The 18,342-nt window shown below is 35.9% G+C and overlaps 1 protein-coding gene across 1 annotated transcript; it reads right to left on the bottom strand.

The window, feature by feature from the left end:
* Positions 1–9,167: 9,167 nt before the first annotated feature.
* On the bottom strand, positions 9,168–13,920 carry LOC128132141 (uncharacterized). The gene is made up of 2 exons (XM_052768205.1): positions 11,391–13,920; positions 9,168–9,710 (listed from the first exon to the last, which is right to left on the bottom strand). The coding sequence occupies exons 1-2, from the start codon at positions 11,394–11,396 to the stop codon at positions 9,168–9,170; spliced, it is 549 nt and encodes a 182-aa protein (XP_052624165.1). The 5' UTR covers positions 11,397–13,920.
* Positions 13,921–18,342: the final 4,422 nt, after the last annotated feature.

Here is an 18,342-nt window from a genome sequence, read left to right as displayed (position 1 = left end):
CAAGGGACATAATAGTCATTTTCCGCAAGACCCAGTGGGTTTTTCACATAGTGAACACGATATTTTTAGATCATTCTTGGTTTCATCACCAAGATTCATGGTTTCTTTCACTGGAAATTTGGTTTTAGGGTCAGGGGAATCAAAGTGGGCCATCTTGACTGATGCAAAAGCTGAAGACTTTCTTCTTTTATGAAAATGGGAATTGACACTTGAATCTATATGTGAATTGTTTTGAGGGATTTGTTGTTATTTAGGCGGTGTTGTTGTGTTCATGCATTCAGAAGCTGATGTGGAACAAGGGGAAGAAAAGGAACGAGTGGGAAACTTTGATTAGATTATGGTTGACTCAGAGACAGATTCAAGAGTAGCAGGGTAACTGCTCTTGATTGGTGTCTCCTTCAGAATGGGTGGCTCATGATCAAGGGCATTATAGTCATTTCTCGGGGTTTCATGAACAATGGTAAAGTCCAAAACGTCATAATGGTGGCGATGAAAGATTGCACCCATCATAAGGCAGACATTTGTTACCAACTTCTATTCTTTTTAGAGTAATTACAAGAATGGTCTCTATGTTATTCCCAACATTTCAGGTTTAGTTCAACTTCTACAATAAAATGAATTTTCTACCCTCATATGTTTCTTTTTAAAGTACATTGCATTTTTGGTCCCTGAGTATAGTTGATGTTTTTAATTTTGGTCCCAAAAGGGTGTCATGCTAATTTGGTCCTTATTTAAGATTTTTATAACGTTTTTTGCCCTTGTTCCTAGTAAAATGGCTATTTTTGGGATCGAAATTGCAAAATCACACCCATAGAGAAAAAATTGTCACTTAATTTGGAACCGGGACCAAAACCATTACACGAATGTCAAATAAGGACCAAAAATGCAAAAGAAAACATTTTAGGACCAAAATTGCAAAAAGCAGCCATACTCGAGGAACAAAAATGTAAAATTTTCTATAATTTGTTTATTTTTAAACTATTGTTACATGTCATTTTACAGGACCAGTGATAAATCAGAAACAAAAACCAATGTTAGGGACCAAAATGAAACAGAAAAAAAAAAAAAAAAAAAAAAAAGTTGGATTGAATATGCAACTTTGGGTATAACACAAGGACAATTCTTGTGACTAACTCTTTTTAATTCAATGATTGAAAGAAGTTTAAAATACCTATTTTGTGTCTCCAAATCACCTTTGGAGTCGGTGTAAGTTATACTAGTATTGTTGTCACTCTTTTCACTCGCATTGCTACCTGAGGTCTAGATTCTGTTTTGGGAGAGGGGCAGTGAAACTTTTTAGTTGTAATTGGAAACTTTTTTATTATTTTTTTTGTTAATATTTCAGGTGGTGAAATAACAGCATCTGACATAGATCTTTAATAAGATTAAGATACTTCCCAAAGGTAAGAACCTTAGTCGACCCGCCTGTGATTCGAGAAACAAGGAATTCTACGAAAAAAACAGTCAAAGACTTTTATTCCATGCATAAAGAAAAATGTGTTCCTAAGGTGCTTTATTTATAATGTCCAGCTAAACCTAAAAAAATCCTTAATAACAAAAAACCTAATCAATATCCAAAACTAATACATTAATAAAAAGAAACTGTAAAAAAGGAAACTTGAATCCTAAAGGAATATTAAAACTTATTCCCACATCAATCTAGAACTTATCTCCTGCGTCGGTAGACTTGACCAAATCGACCCATACGGGTCGTATCTGTCACAACTAGCAAATTTGCTAGGAAATTCTATACTTTTGTAAACAATATCAATGACAACAAATTGTAACCATAACTTGATATGCATATGATGTTATTCAATAACAACAAACTTTCATAAAAATCCAACTATAAAGCCCAAACATCATGCAAAACATTACAAAGTCAAGTTAGGGTTTGAAAACCCTAAGAATCACGACCTAAGTCCATTATGGACTAGGATTTCCTTATTGGGCCTAATGGACCAATAAGCTTCCAATTTGACTACTTTGGGCTTGGAACCCTTAAATAGGCCCTAATTGGACCCACTTTCATGAAACTTAACCTTTTGGGCCTTATGGGTCTAAAATGGATCATTTTACACTAATGGGCCTTATTGGGCCATAAGTGAATTAAATTCCTTATTGGACCGTAAACCCTCTCTAATTGGATTTCATTGGGCCATGAACTACCCTAAAGGCCCAATGGGCCGAAAACTTGTATAGAGACTTCACACTTTCGAGCAAGACCAAGAATGGGCCAAAGTGATTCCTTTCCTCTTTCTTTAGCCCATTTCGGCCCAATACAAAAAAGGAGAAACTAAGAAGATTAATGAGTGCTAGCCACCTCATTATTGTTTAGTGGTCATCTAAGCATATTACACAACATGTAACTATGCATGATCTCATGTTTCCATGCCATTCTTTCTTTCCCTCTTCCCTTTTTCTTTCCTTCGGCCGAGAGACAAGAAAAACACACACACACCTCACTTGAATTTTCTCTCAAACACTCAAAACAACAACCCCTCATTTCCTCTCAAAAATTTCGAGATCTAGGGCATTTCAAGAAGGTTTTTCCATAAAAATCATCATCCTTGCTAAGTTGTTACTTAGATCCATGGCTTAGTTTCTTTATTACATCAAAATATCTCCTCCTAATTCATGCAAAATTCGTGATCTACTCCTTAGAATCCATCTAAACCAAAGTCCTCTCAAGAAGCTTACTAGGGCCGAAAATCACATCAACCTCTTCCATTTCTTCTTCAAAACCGTGAGAAACTAAGCAAGGTGAGTTCATACCCCATTGTTTTCAGTTTTTACTTGTTTTTGGGGGGAGACTACAAGTGTTATGTGTTGATCTATGTGTGTTTGCATGTTATATTTGATTTCTTTGGTTTTTGTTGTGATAATGTGTTAATACTTAAGATATTTTGGGATCTATAGCTAAAATGTGAAATATTCATAAACAAAAAATAATAAACAACATACATCATAGATCTAAGAGTCCTTAAGTTTAATAAGTGAAAAACAAAGCCAAAGATCTTTACAAGTGTCATTTTTGCAAAAATAATAAAGATTGGGTTGAAAGTTGATAATTTTTGGTTTTATGAGGGTTATAAAGTATTTATTTATTTAAAAGCTGATTTTTATGAAAATAATACTTTTCAAAGGACCAAAAATATAAAATTCTACTTAATGGGCTTATATTTGGGCCTCACGGATCTTTGGGCCCAAACTTGCGAAAATGAAGAGTTTTAGGGACTGAAATTGTAAATTCATAAAAGTATGAGTCTAAAACATAAATAACTAAATTTCAGGGGGTTGAAAATGATTTTATTGCCAAATTGGACTAAAAATGCAAAGTTTTTGGATTTTGGGCCAAGATTGTGAAATTTGCGGAAATTTGGACCATAAATGCAAAATTTTCCAAATAAGGGGCTGAAACTGCCCAGTGATTATATTCTGGTCTGAAATTACTATTTAATTAGTTTTTGGGTCGAAAATGTCAAGAAAAATAATTTAAGAACCTAAAATGTCATTTTTCATTAAAAATGACTAAAAATGTCATTTTTGTTAAAAAGGGCTGAAATCGTAATATTATGTGAAAATTGAGCTGAATTGGTCAAACAAATATTTTCGGGTCAAATATGCTCTTATTAAAACAATTGAGCCAAAAATATAAAATTTTATATCTTATGGATTTAAAAATGCATGCTTTTATAAATTTAGAATATTGTTATAAAACGATTGACGAATGTTATAACTTTACGATTAAAAGCTTCGTGTGAAACAAATCTTACGACACTATTAACATACAAAATGGGTAAACAACATAAATAATACATGTTTATTGGGATTCCAGTGACCCAATTACATGCCTAATGGACCATCAATGGCTTTTACATGTTATTGGGCCTTAATGGCCCAGTTGCATTGCTAGTATGGTCCAAATCAATCATATGCATGATGAGCTAACATGTCCGTCGCATACTCGACAACCTATAATAACATACATGATTAGTGGGCCACCGTTGTCCTCTTTCATGACTGTTAGGCTTACTTCATATTCACGTAAACATCATTCGGATTGTAAAACAAGGTTATTCAATTTCATGGGATTTAGTGAGAAATAACGGGTTGCACCAATAAGAGTCGGTCGTAGCCTGTAATCAGAGTCTTCTGGAGGGAGAGCGAGAGTTTGTCTATAGATCTATACAGGGGTGACTCCTCCACACCTAAGTTGTTCGCTACAGTTAGACTCGGCCAGTCTAGGGTGACAAAATCTTGATCAAACCCGGCGTTAGGAAAAATGCCAAGACAGACGAATTAGTCACTATTATGTATGGTTATAACGACTCACATAGAGATCCATTACCATTTAAGTACTCATGGGAAATCATATTCATACACTGTGACGATGCAAAGTGATTTATACAATAATACAAAACTATCATACTATTTAAATTGGGAAACATCGGGTTTTCCGGGGAACGACATTATTCACTTCTACATACAAGTACAATACAAGGAACAATTATGAAAGACATTCATTTTTACATGTTTTGAAATCACATACATATACACTTATGAGATCATCACATCTTTTTCGTAAACAGTTTTGTTACAGGAAATATCAGATTTTCTGGGTTTTACAAAAAATACAAACTATTTTTATATCAAACATGTTTATGAACTCACCAACATTATATATGTTGACCGTTTTCAAAATAACTTGTATTCTCAGGTAACCGTTAGAATGAAGAATCATCAAGCGTGTTTCTGAAATTTCTTTTGTGCAAATGTCAATCGTTAAACAATTTATGCTCTGTGATATTGTAATGTAAACAATGTACTTGATGTGAACAAGGTCAGTTGTAATGTATTACTGCATGGTCATGTTTATGTTATGTTTCTTGTATATTCATTGTGATAATATTTCAATTCAAGTCACACGACCCCCGGACGTTTCCGTCGTCTGGTTCAGGGGTGTGACAGGTTGGTATCAGAGCTTTGTTTATAGTGAACTAACATATCTAAGCATACATGATATGCAACTATAAACATAATGGGGCTAAATAACTCTGAACAGAGTAAATAAAATACTTACCTATGTGCGTGTTTTAGAATAATAGCATGATACTAAACAATAAAAGTCTTTGGGGGATTTGAACATTGCGATTTAACATGGGCAGTTATGTAATCGCATTGGGGATCAATGTAGCCTGATTAACTACATTCATTCAAAGTACGATCAACATATGTTTGGGAATAATCGTGATGGTCAATAAACCGAAAGCTTACCATCTAACTATCCAAATAGGTTAGAGGAACTAAACTTAAGAAAAATAAACATTGTAGGAATATTTTAAGAATATTATCCTTATACACCCCAATGCACACACTTTTCACACCTATACTTCCCACGCGGGCAATATGGCAGGAATGCAGCAAGACGACCCCTACTATCAAGCTCTAGTAGTCTATAGGGAGATTGATGTGGGTCTAGATGACAATCCTGAAGAAAACCCTGAAGGAGGCCCTGCAATGGGAGGTGGGACCCAGAGTGGAACCGGAAGAGTACGTGGTAACTGATTACAAATATGACGAATCTAACCAGGAGTCAGATGAAGGAAAGGACGTTAAGGATACACCTAGTAAGCCCCACCCATCGGAAGCCCTATCAGACTCATACACTATTGAGGAAAGTGATACAGACTACATACACTCTCTTGAGAAAGAAATAGCCAATCTCAAACGTCAACTCTTTGCGGCCGAAGCTAGAGCCGTTTGAGTCGAGCAAAGGGAAGAAGTAATCACCTAGGAGCCGTTTGATGGTTAGGAATATGATTTTATTTTCATCTGTCTATTAGGATTCTATTTGTACTAGGAACCATATGCTTCTAAGAAAAGTGAATGAATTACATTTTTAACCATATGGTTTAACATGTTTAAGCCACGTACATTGATTGCACATGTTAGTCAATTTATGCAACAAAATATTTTTTTAGACATAATATGCATTATTCAACTATGTTTCATTCTAGGACCAGTTTATGCACCAATTTTTTTTTTAGACAAATTCTGCAACAGTGTTTCACTTTCAATACAAATTTATACGACTGACATAAAGTATGCAACATTGATCATTATGCAACTTCAAAGAAATGACCAAAGGTTTGAAGATGCTGAAGAAATGGAAATATAATGTGTTTTTCATAAAATATTTCTAACTAAGCCCGCCACCACATAAAATCAACTTAACAGGTAATGTCTTTTAATCCAACTAAACCAGCCACCACATAAAAAAAAATTCATGTTATCATATGGTACAATGGTATGTCAACAAAAACATGCACAAAGAGATAAATTAAACAATGAATGAAAATATAATGTTTTTTCTTCAAATAATTTCTACTTAAGTGGCATTTTCAGAATCTGAGCGTGATTTTCTCTATTTTTGTTGATTTATACTTTTAACACTGAATTCCATAAACATATGAATTCCACAAACAACCAACCAATATCAAACTAAATTTGATTATAAATGGCAACTCCAATATCAACCTAAATTTGATTATAAAAAAAAATGTTAAACCTCAGATGCATCAAAAATCAGATAATATGCATAAGTGTTCTGTTTCTCAATAGGTTTAAAATAATCAATGGATGGCTCATAGTCATGGGCATAATTGTAACTTATCTAGGTTTAGTGAACAATTGTTAATTCAAAATCATCATGAGATAGATTCATTGAAGCTGGCGATGGAAACCGGCACTGAACATAAGATATTTGTAACCAAATTTTATTCTTTTTATTTCAGAGATTGAAAAACAAAGCTTTTATATGGGTGACACTGACACACTCAACTTACAAGAGAGAAATGGAGTCGCTTCCTCAAAATTTAAGTGCTCATATACAAAACAAACATTAATACACTTGACTTAAAAAAGGAGCCAAAAGTTTATGGGTCTTTTTTCATTGAAGAATTTTATCAAACACCGGGCGTTCATAAAAATTAAGAGCACAGATCTGTCGAATTAAGAGAAGTTTTATGTTCTAGCAAATTAGCTTCATTTTTTTTTCTTTCTTACCTGGTGTGAGCTAAGAAAGTTTCATGTATGATGGATTATCATTCTATGCACCTTCAACCACTGAATTTATTTACTATTTAAAATAGTGGAACATGTACAGACCAATTAATAAAAACTAGTGTAATTATTGCTAAGTTGGTCACAGCTTAATTAAATACAAGAAGTGGACACATCACAGATAAGATTACTTGAAAATAGAAGTTCAATAACCCGAAATGAAAGAGTAGTAAGCAAGCAACTGTGACAAAAAGTCAATTCAATGATCAGATAACTAAGGTGGAGAAACATGTACATGATTGGGAAGAAGGAAATAAGTGTACGATGTAATCTTACCTGTGCTATATAGCTAACTTCAAAACGAACCAAACCACACGTGTAAATTTGATGTTGCTCTAGAACTCCCATCCCTTTAGGAGATTACAACAAGTTGTAAATTCGAGAGTAAAGTAAACGTTTTGTTCGATCAAACATATTAATCTGTTAATAATAACCAAAGGAGACACCACGTACCTCTTGTTGTTTGGTCTTTATAAAAGAGTTTGGGTCTTCCGTTGCATGACACAATCCAAAAGTTGTATCTATTAACTTCAGCTCTGGAGTAGTTGATTGCCCATTTGTGAAAACTGTTATTTTTGGACAATTTTTGATTTCCAAAGTATCTAATAATGGCCATTTAAAAGCCTCCTTCCCCAGGAAAAATGCCATGAGATTTGGAAGGTTGTGAAGTCTTATGGATTTCAGACAAGGGAACACAACCTCAGTAGTCGGTCTGGTCTCGGAATCTTCAACTTGCTTCACAATCACATTCATACTCTGGCAGTAACTTATTTTTAGCTCTTGGAGATGCAATAGACTACCAACCATGCAACAAGTGAACACGTGCCCAAGAAGGTCACATCTAAAAATCGACACCTTTGTAAGGTTTGGAAAGTTCAACACTATCCACCGATTGCTCTTCCACATATGCTTCAAATTATTTAATCCACCCAAAGTCACCTCTTTTAAGTGTTTTGGCTACTTCAAAAAGGGTAATTTTTCATGTACCGGATATTTACATCCAATTTTTTTAGGAAAAAAGATAATTATGTTATTGTATTTTTTATTGCATTGTCAAATACAACAAATGATATACTTACACTTTTAGAATCATCTTAGTTATACTATTTTCGTCAATTTTAGGAAATAAACGCTAAAAAAATGTTTAGCTTGTAAAAGATGAGAGAGAAAAGAACTTGATTAAGTAACAACTAACATCACAATATTTGTAAAATATGTTAGATAACTGAATTAAATTGGATGAAACGATATAAATGATTTAATTACAATATATACTTCCATACAAAAATCTATTTGTTAACAGATATGAGTGAAAATATGTAAAATAAGGCAATGCTTTAATTTCCATCTATTTTGTGTTTTCTTTTCTTAACCGAATGAAGATGTTAGTTCTAAGTTCCTAATTAATGATTTATGTCAGGTACCAAACGATCACATTCTATGAAATTTACAAATGATTTGAATAAGAATGAACTTGAAAAGTATCATTTGTAATACACAAGAAAATAATTTTTTATGTTCATATATTTGATATAAATTCTTAAGTCTTGTATTTTTAAGGAACGTAAATATTTTGTAAATTTTAGAAGCACTTTTTCTTAGGTGCTTATTTTGTTATTCCTTTAATTGAATACTTTGTTTTTCTACAAACCGATCAATTTTTTTGTCAAATTAAAATACGTTTTAGCGAAAACTGCAAATTTGGTCCCTGTATTTGTTGATTTTTGTGGTTACAATAGGGACACTGTAAAGAAGAAGGGGTTGTTGATCTGATTCTGATCAAACGGAAACTAGTATAGTATATGTTCAAAAATCTTTGGACATGGAAAAAACCACCCTCAATGAATGCGTCAATTGGGCCTTTTGTCTTTACTTCATCTAACTTGATTAAAATATTAAATTGCTAACTTATGAATTAGTGAATATAACATCTTTTATAACATAAGAGACCACTTAATATCTTAGGAATGAAATATTAACTTATATTAAAAAAAAATTGCATATTTTCGTAACTTTTTATACATACAAAAAATGGGAAGTGGTTATATATGAACCGACCTGAAACCCCCCAAGAAGAAACCCTTGAGATCTGGTAAATCAGCCAGCAAAAGGGACATGAGACGAGGGAAGAAACCCTTGAGTTCTGGTAAATCTCCGTCTTCCTTCACAATCACTTTCATTGCCTTGCATTGTTTTACAGTCAGTTCTTTGAGTTGCTTGAGGCTTTCAAGTGTGGAACTTGTGAATATATATTCCAATACTTCACATTTATATATATACAATATTGTTAGGTTGGGCAATTGAAGCAGAGTCATATTGGTCGACCTTGGGAGGGTGATTGCAGTACAAGTATCATCACTTCCATCACCAACATTCGTAGTACTATCAACACCATCTTTGTTTATTTCTTTACTTTCAAATATCTCCACCATTGACTTACATTCTTCTATTATCAACTCTTCAAGCTTATTCAGTTGTCCCACTACATTGGATGGAAACACTCTTGATAGGGCAGGACACTCAATTATATAAATCATTTTGGAGTATTGGCATAAGAACCAAGAAGCAACGCCTACTTGAGAACACTACAACAACAGATGAAAAATCAATGGATCTATTTAAATTAACAAAGCTTAGCTATTTGCTATGTACATGCACAAGTGCTTCCCAAAACTAAGGTAGTTCAGTAACGTCGACAATGTAAGTTGAACTACAAAAGGGCAATATATAGAAAAATCACAATATCTCGGCCATTTTTTTGCAGTTTAACAATTCCATTTCAGTTTTAGCTCATCAAACCTACCCAAGTTTGAAATTTCTTTCTATATCGACAAATTTGACCTACTATAGCAGGTTAAAGTGGGTCATAATTGAAAAGGTTGTCAAAGTTTAGTCCTCTTAATTTCACTAAAGTCACTCAACTTTGACAAAATTTTCTATTGTGACCACTTTAACCTGCTATAGTAGGTCAAAGTGGTCAGCATAGAATATTTCTCCAAACTTGGGTGGATTTCATAAGGCAAGCAGAAGTAGAGTGCCATGATTTATGAAGAGAAAATATATGGCATTGGACTTTTCACAAATTCCAGGTCAACACTAGTGTGACACGTCAGCAGAAACTTTTATGAGGTTCTGGTGGTGACAGACAGAATCAACGACATGAAGCGAGTGGAAGGATCATAAGAAGCATACTTCTGAAAGACACAGAATCAGCATAAGGATAGAAGACTACCTAGGCCAAAAAATCTGGGCCTACATGTGAAAGATTCAAAGTTAATGTTGGATTTTATGGTGAAAAAATGAATTAAGAGAAATCAGATCATGGTGTTTGACACTCCATTAAGGAAGAAGGTTTGTCAAATGACCAAAATACCCTTGTTATATATAACCAAATAACTAAAAACAAGAAATCAGTTGTATGCTATGCTTTATATTGTTGGCAAGAGAGAACAAGTAGATGGTGGATGAAAGAAAAGGTATACTAAATCAATCATGAACAGCTGGGAAAAAAAGGAAATAGAAACAAGAAAAAACAAAACTGCCAAGGTGCTAATTAACACAACTAATTAGCATTTATTCAAATTAAAACTTGAAAATGAACAGACTTTGATGTACTTTTATTAGCAATTAATCAACATATATATATATATATATATATATATATATATATATATATATATATATATCCACGTGTCCTACTTTCATTCTTTCTATTACAGCAACAGAAATCCATTGTATTTAGATGACACTACTATAATTGGGTGGGTTTCTTAAACTACAATGCTTTAATAGGAAAAAGAGAAAGTATGATGCTCTGATAAGCAAATCGATGAAAGTAAATTGCTATTTCTAGCATTTTAGCCTTTAATAAATGACCCAAGACCAGCATATAGGTACTTTCAAAATCCACCCATTTATAGCATTCTACTTTCAACTTTTCTTATCAAGCCATTGTAGCCATGTGTAATTGGGTATATTTTTCAAAGTATGATGCTATAACTGGAAGAAATGAAAGTATGATGCTATAATAAGAAAGTAAAGGAAAATATGTTGAACAGAAAAAAATGACTAAAATATAATGGTTTTCTGTATATGGCCCCATTCAAAATTATTATAGTGCCATGATTTATGAAGAGAAAACAAATATCATTGGACTATATAACCCATTACCCCCTCAATGTGAGAAAATGAAAACATAATTGTACTTCTAAATTTATTTATTATTAGGAAATGAGTTTGCAATCAATATGCTTATATTTCCGTACCTGCATTGATTACATGCATCATCTTCTTCTTCATGTTTTAAATAATTTTTTCTAACATGAACGGTTAAATTATTATACATGCCCTGTGATAGTCTGGAGCCCCACATGCCCGTAACTCCTTGAACGTATGTGTGCGCGACCCCATCATGGCCGCCACCTCAGCACGAATGTGCTTAGTTTCTCCTCCATCAACTCTAGTATACCCTCCTTGATCGAACAGAAGATCACTGGAGTCTGCTCGAGAATGATACAAGTAACTTCTGAAGTGAAGAACTCTCTAGTCTGCTCATCCAACTGCTCGGCCCCCGAGCTTGATGTTGATCCCTCCCCGGCACCTGAACTGCCGCCTGCTGGTCTAAGGCGTAAAACCACCATTCTAAAAACACATCATGATAAACGTTAGAAATACTGATTTATCTCGAGGGATCACTACTACTACAGGCTTTCCGGTCTCATCTCAGCCTTCCTCGATTCAAGTACAGATCCTCTGCTTCCAGTAGTATGGGGCCCTACTACCTTCCACATCTACCTGTACCTTCCTCAAGGACCGCCTTGATTCCACCAAGCCACTAACATTGCTACTAATCTCTGCTACTCTCATCCTAGGCTTGCACTAGGGAAATCTCTGACTCAACCAAAACCAGTCATCAGTCGCTGCAGGCCTCCTTGTAATGCCAATTAGTCATCACCTGAATACCATCACATGTGATGAGGCTCGGATAATCCTTCGAGTAAAAGAGTCATCCCTATAACGGTTAGACTCAAACGAGAGCTGTGCAGTAGGGCCAAATCCAACACTCTGAGATTATTCAACCCTGATCACATGTGATGTGACGTATTCACCTAATGGCTAACTCCCATTACTCAGAGTCCCACAAAGCACAAAGCAAGTAGCATTCGGACACAGGAAACTACTCAAACAATTCTATCCTCATAATGAGAAATTGTACTAGCATACAATGCTAAGCTCATATTACCAGGCATAACCTAATCAGGCTATCCTACTGCTGTCTACTCAAATACTAGCATGCAATTCTCATAAAGCTGAAACACATAAAGTAGGCACATAAGACATCCTCATAGATCCTTAGTCCTATACTAGCATGTTGTTCTACTGAAACTGAAGCAGATAATCATAATATAAACTTGTATGGGTAATTTGGGAGTACTTACTTGAGCTCGGCTGATCACATGCACCACACCCTTTTCTCTTATCAAAACTCTTTTATTTCTAAGTTCTTTTTCAAAAATGTTTTTCTTTTAAAAATCTTTTACCATTTCCTTAGTTTGAGTTCAGACATGTTGGAATAGTGTCTAAGGCTGCAACTATATTATGCAAGTATTTGACCCGATTGTGCATGGTCCTTTTGGGTTGCCTTCACCATAGCAACTTGACAGGATGATTTATTATGAGAGAATAGATATTATTAATATATTATGAGAATAATATAAGGAATAATAATATAGTTATTTAATTAATATAAGTCATAGATTGATTAGTATTAATTTGGTGACTTAAAGAGATTAATTAAATAAGAGGGTATAAACTGTCAATTGTCTGATAGTTACACTTTGGGCTGTAAATCCTTATGGGATAGGGTATGGACGATTTCTAGGGCTAGGATAAGCCTAAAATCGTCCAAGGCTATCTTAGATAGGGATTAGGATTACTTAAAGTTTAAGTTATCCAATTAGGGTTTAAGGGTGAAACCCTAAGAGCCTTACAAGTATAAATAGACCCCTTGGGTAAGGGAAATCGGCACCTCCAACATAGTAAAGATACTCTGGCCGATTTCTTCCTCCAACCTCTCTCTCAAATCATCCTCCTTGCTAGTTGGTGTTTGTAAGCCATTAGAGGAGTGACAATTGTGACTCTAGAGCTCCAAGACAACAAGATCAAACAAGAGATTCAAAGGTATGTTTCTAGATCTGTTTTGTATTGTTCTTATACCTAATTAGTCATTAGAAGTCTTGGATAGAAAGCATGTTTAATTAGAGAAACCTAGATCCAAGCATTAGGGTTTGCATGTGCACATAGGAATGTTCATATGGCCAAAACCCATCAAGACACACCCGAAAGTGTATCCGAATCCCTCAAACCAAGGCTCTGATACCAACTTGTAACGACCCAAAAATACGTCCCAAAAATTTTTGTTTAATAATACTAAAATCATATACTGAATGTCATAATATAAAACCCATACGTTAAATATTTCAAACCATAATAAAATGTCGTATCACAAACTGTATCGGAACTGTATCACATCATAACTAAGAAAAACTCCCAGGAATAAAACTGAAGTTGTAGTGTGTGCAATGCGGAAGTACCTGAAACCAAAACTGAAAACTGTAAGCACGAAGCTTAGTGAGTTCCCCCAAACTATCACATACCATACAATAACATATAAACACATCTTGGGCCTTGCCCACTGCATCGGACCGAAGTCCGGAAACGGCATTGGACTGAAGTCCGGAACTAACCAGGGCCTTGCCCTCTCCATCGGACCAAAGTCCGGAAACTGCATCGGACTGAAGCTGTCACAACTGTAAATTTTAAGCTATGTAATCTATACATTCAAGTTAATGTGAATCAGAAACTTTAATCAAATACAAGATACAAGTACTATAGATAGTCATCAAACAATTGGAGACCCTAGAAGTTTTGGTTAAGTCCACTTTGGACTAAGACTTCCTTATTGGATCCAAATGAACCAATAAGCTTCCAATTAGACTATCATGGGCTTAGAACCCTAATTGGGCTCTAATTGGACCCACATTCGTTTATTTCAATATTTTGGGCTAGGTAGAACCTAGAAGGAAATAAAACACAAGTTTTGATCCATAATTAAACCTAACCTAGCTTAATAAAGCACAAAAATCACAATTTTATTTTATAAGTCCAATAAATACCCTAAACTACCTCTAATGTTGGGCTTAGGGGCAAAAGCCCAAATTTTTCCTCTTTCCCCTTCATATTCTCGGCCCAAGGCCCAAATCCAAGGGAGGTTGACTTTGGTTGCCACCTCACTATTACCTAATGGATTTCTAGGCACAAATCACATACCTCCATGCATGTATCACTTCAAGAGTCACTTCTTTCTCTCCTCCCTTCTTGCTCTCGGCCAAGCATCATCACACACACCAAAATATCTCAACTTTTTCTCTAGAACACTCAAAGAACTCTCCTTCCCTCCCCTCTCCAAAAATCTCGAAATTTAGGGACTTTCCAAGAGGATTTTGCAAGAAAATCATCATCTAAGGTAAGATTATGCATAGATCCATGGTTTAAATTCTTTTGTTATCAAAATCTCTTCCTAATCCATGTAAAAACCGTGATCTTACACTCTAGAAACCCCATAATCTCGAAAAGTTCATCAAGGAGTGCAAGGGCCAAAAATCACTTCATTTCTTCCAATTTTTCTTCAAGAACCGAAACTACCCACTCAAGGTGAGATTCATACCCCTATTTTCTGTTTTTAAGAGTTTTTGTGGGGGGGAATACAAGTGAAAGTGTAGATCTATATGTGTTTGTATGCCTTGTATGATTTCCATGCTTATATGTATGCTTATATGTGTTTTAATGTTGGATCTAGCCATTAAACCCCTCAAAACCGAGATACAACTCATGTTTTATGATATTAGCTTCAAATATGTTCCTACATAATAAGTGGTACTAGATAAATAGCCAAGTGGTTAGCAACAATTTTCTTTAAGCTAAAAACACATATTTTGGGCCAAAAATGTGAAAAATACAAAATTAAGGGCCCAAAATGACATTTTACAGATTCTGATGGTTGAAATGTGTCAAAACAGTTTCAATAAAGCTATTGCTGGAATTCTATTCAATTGGTGGATTAAAAACATAAATTTCAAGCCTATTGGGCTAAATATGCAAATTTCGGCCCAATAAGGCCCATTATGCGAATTTTTCTGTTTTGGAGGGCCAAAACTGTAACTTTCTGTAAAACAGTGGACTATAAGTGTCCCAAACCCTTTTCAAAGGTTTAAAATGCTTTTTAAATTTAAAAAGGACCAAAGTTGCAAAAATTTTCCATTTTGGGCCAAAATTGTCAAAATTGCGAAAAGATGGGCTAAAACCGAGAAAAACTGCATTTTCAGGGACTTAAACTGTTTTCTTTGAAAAATATGCTGGAAAATATTAATTTCAATAATTTTTGGTGTTAAAATGTCAAGAAAAATAGTTTAAGGACCAAACCGGGAAATACTTAAATAAAAGGGTTGAAAATGTAAATTTTACAAATAATGAGGGGCTGAAAACAAAAATATTTCAAGGCTGATACATTATGTACAATTTGATCAAATAACGATACCTCGACTACCAACGAAATACAACTCATTACAATACCACAAGTCGTTGCTAAACGAATTGGCTCGGTCTCGAGCCAATGGAAATCTACAACTACTAACTCTTTGATACATACAAATAACGATTGGTAATACACATACATACGAGTGTGCACAGACGTCTACGCACCATCTTCGGGCCCCAAAAGTGTAAAATCTTGTTTGTTGGGCCTAGCTAGCCCAATGACCTGATCTTAAGGCCCGAAGACATTTTTTTTACTACGAAGTGTTGAGTTTTACCGACTTGGCACAACGTAGGGTGACTTTCAATGGCTTGTACCATTGGACCCCAAGGGCCATGGTGTTGCTAGAAAAGTCTACACATTTTACGAGGCGGGTCGGGGACCCCTCGCACACATATTTCCCCAGCCGGTTAATAGAGTTACCGGGGTCTTCGTGACCTCTTTCTCTTCGGATGTGGGACTACTCATAGTCCGGGCGATTGGATAACGTGATTAGTACTGACGACGCCTTCGGGAATCGTTGGTATATCTATAAACCGGGCATTTGTGTAATGCGGGTTTGTAGTAAATAATCAATGCTCGAGAACCTTCCAACGTCGCTTGGGACCGATACTACTATTTTTGTAATGGTTTCAACGCAACTCAATGGATTTCAAAAGAACTAGGGGAACATCGGGTTTCCCTAGGGTTTTTATCACATACAGATTTTAAACGCATACATCTTAAATGAATAATTTTTGCAAGTATAGAAACAAACAAGCATACCTATGGATCTTCACAAACGTTTTGAAAGCTTTTCTTTTCAGAAAATATCGGATTTTCTGGTGTTTTTCAAACAATATAAACATTCGATTTCAAACACTACTTATGAACTCACCAACATTTCATATGTTGACGTTTTTCAAAATACTTGTATTCTCAGGAAACCAGTGAGTCAAGGGAAATCATGCTCAGTGACGGTTGCAGTTTATTTTTGAATGAACCAAACAATATTAATTTTTGGAAATGTAATATCTCACACAATGTATGACATGTAAACACTACTGGTTGTATCATGTTGATGAATGGTGACGAATGTTGTTTTGTTTCATATATATTCAATGTTATGGTATTCAATTGAGTCACGACAGCCCCCGGACGTTTCCGCCGTCTGGTTCGGGGGTGTGACAGGTTGGTATCAGAGCTTTGTTTATAGTGAACTAGCATGTCGAGCCATACATTGATATGCAACTATAAACCAAAAAGAGGGACTAACATAACTCTGAACAAAACAAATGAACAAAATACACTTGCTTGCATTAGAGATAAGAAGCTAACGCCGAATCAAACACAATAACGCTGGTATCTCGGTTAATTCGGGACTGTTCTTAGTGATACCAAGGAGTGAATGTAGCCTGATCAACTACATTCTCTCCAAAGTAAAACTAACACACGTCTTGATGAGATCGGGATAGCTAGGGAACCTAAAACTATACCCCTTTATCACCAAAAAGAGAACGTATGTTTAGTCTGCAATAGTGAAAGAGACATAGGATAATATTAGTGAACTTTTACGTGTTTGCTATATGTTGCGAATCTAGGATTGTGTGCTAAATGATAGAAGTACTTAAGTCCGTACCATACCCCTAGTTAGTAGGATCACAACCTCACCGAAACCACGTACACTCAACACCTTTCCGTTTCGTGACAAGAAGATGCCTCTCCGACCTACCCGCGGAAACCCAGGACCAACCCCGCCCGAAGTTGACTCCACTGCTTTCCAGGCAGCTGTGTCTGCTGCGGTCACGACAGCTATGGCACAACTTCACCGAGGAAACAATGGAGGAGGCAATGGTCAAGGCTCCGGAAGTTCGAACAACGGGACGAACCAAGGACTCACTAAAACGTGCACCTACAAGGATTTTGCGAACGCTAAACCCCGAACTTTCAACGGTACCGGAGGAGTGATCGCCCTAAAGCGATGGATCGAGAAGGTAGAGTCGGTATTCGAGATATACGAGTGCCCCGAGCAGATGAAAGTGAAGTTCGCGGCCTGCACTTTCGTGGACCAAGCACTCACTTGGTGGAATGGTCATGTGGAGGCTATGACACTCCCTGTTGCCAACTCTATTCCCTGGGCAGAGATGAAAGAGATGTTGACGGCTGAGTACTGCCCCCGAGGCGAAATACAGAAGATGGAGCAGGAACTATGGAATCTCACGGTGCAGAATGGGAACATCGATGCTTACATATCGAGATTCAGCGAACTATCTCTGTTGTGCCCGGGTATGATCACATCAGAGGGGAAGAAGATTGAACGATTCATTTGGGGACTGACATCCCCCATTCAAGGGAACGTGATAGCTGCTAACCCTGAAACATTTGACAGCGCGAAGAGATTGGCAAAGAGGCTCTATGATCATAACCACAAAAAGGGCGAGAAACCGGTAGAGACTGAGAAGAAGAAGGAGGGGGATGGTAAGAAGGGATGGAACCACAAAAGGAAGGGACGTCAGGGCCCCGAGACCTCAAAAAGGCAACAAACAGTGGCAGTTAATGCTGTTACGGCGCCGGTTCCAGTCACCTCACATGCTCCAGCCTCAGCTGCTTCAAATGCTTCAAGACCCTATTCCGGCACTCATCCC

Source organism: Lactuca sativa, chromosome 2 (genome assembly GCF_002870075.4).
Source record: "Lactuca sativa cultivar Salinas chromosome 2, Lsat_Salinas_v11, whole genome shotgun sequence".
NCBI lineage: Eukaryota > Viridiplantae > Streptophyta > Magnoliopsida > Asterales > Asteraceae > Lactuca > Lactuca sativa.
The sequence above is the reverse complement of the archived record's forward strand: the minus strand, read 5'-3'. Positions and strand labels throughout refer to the sequence as shown.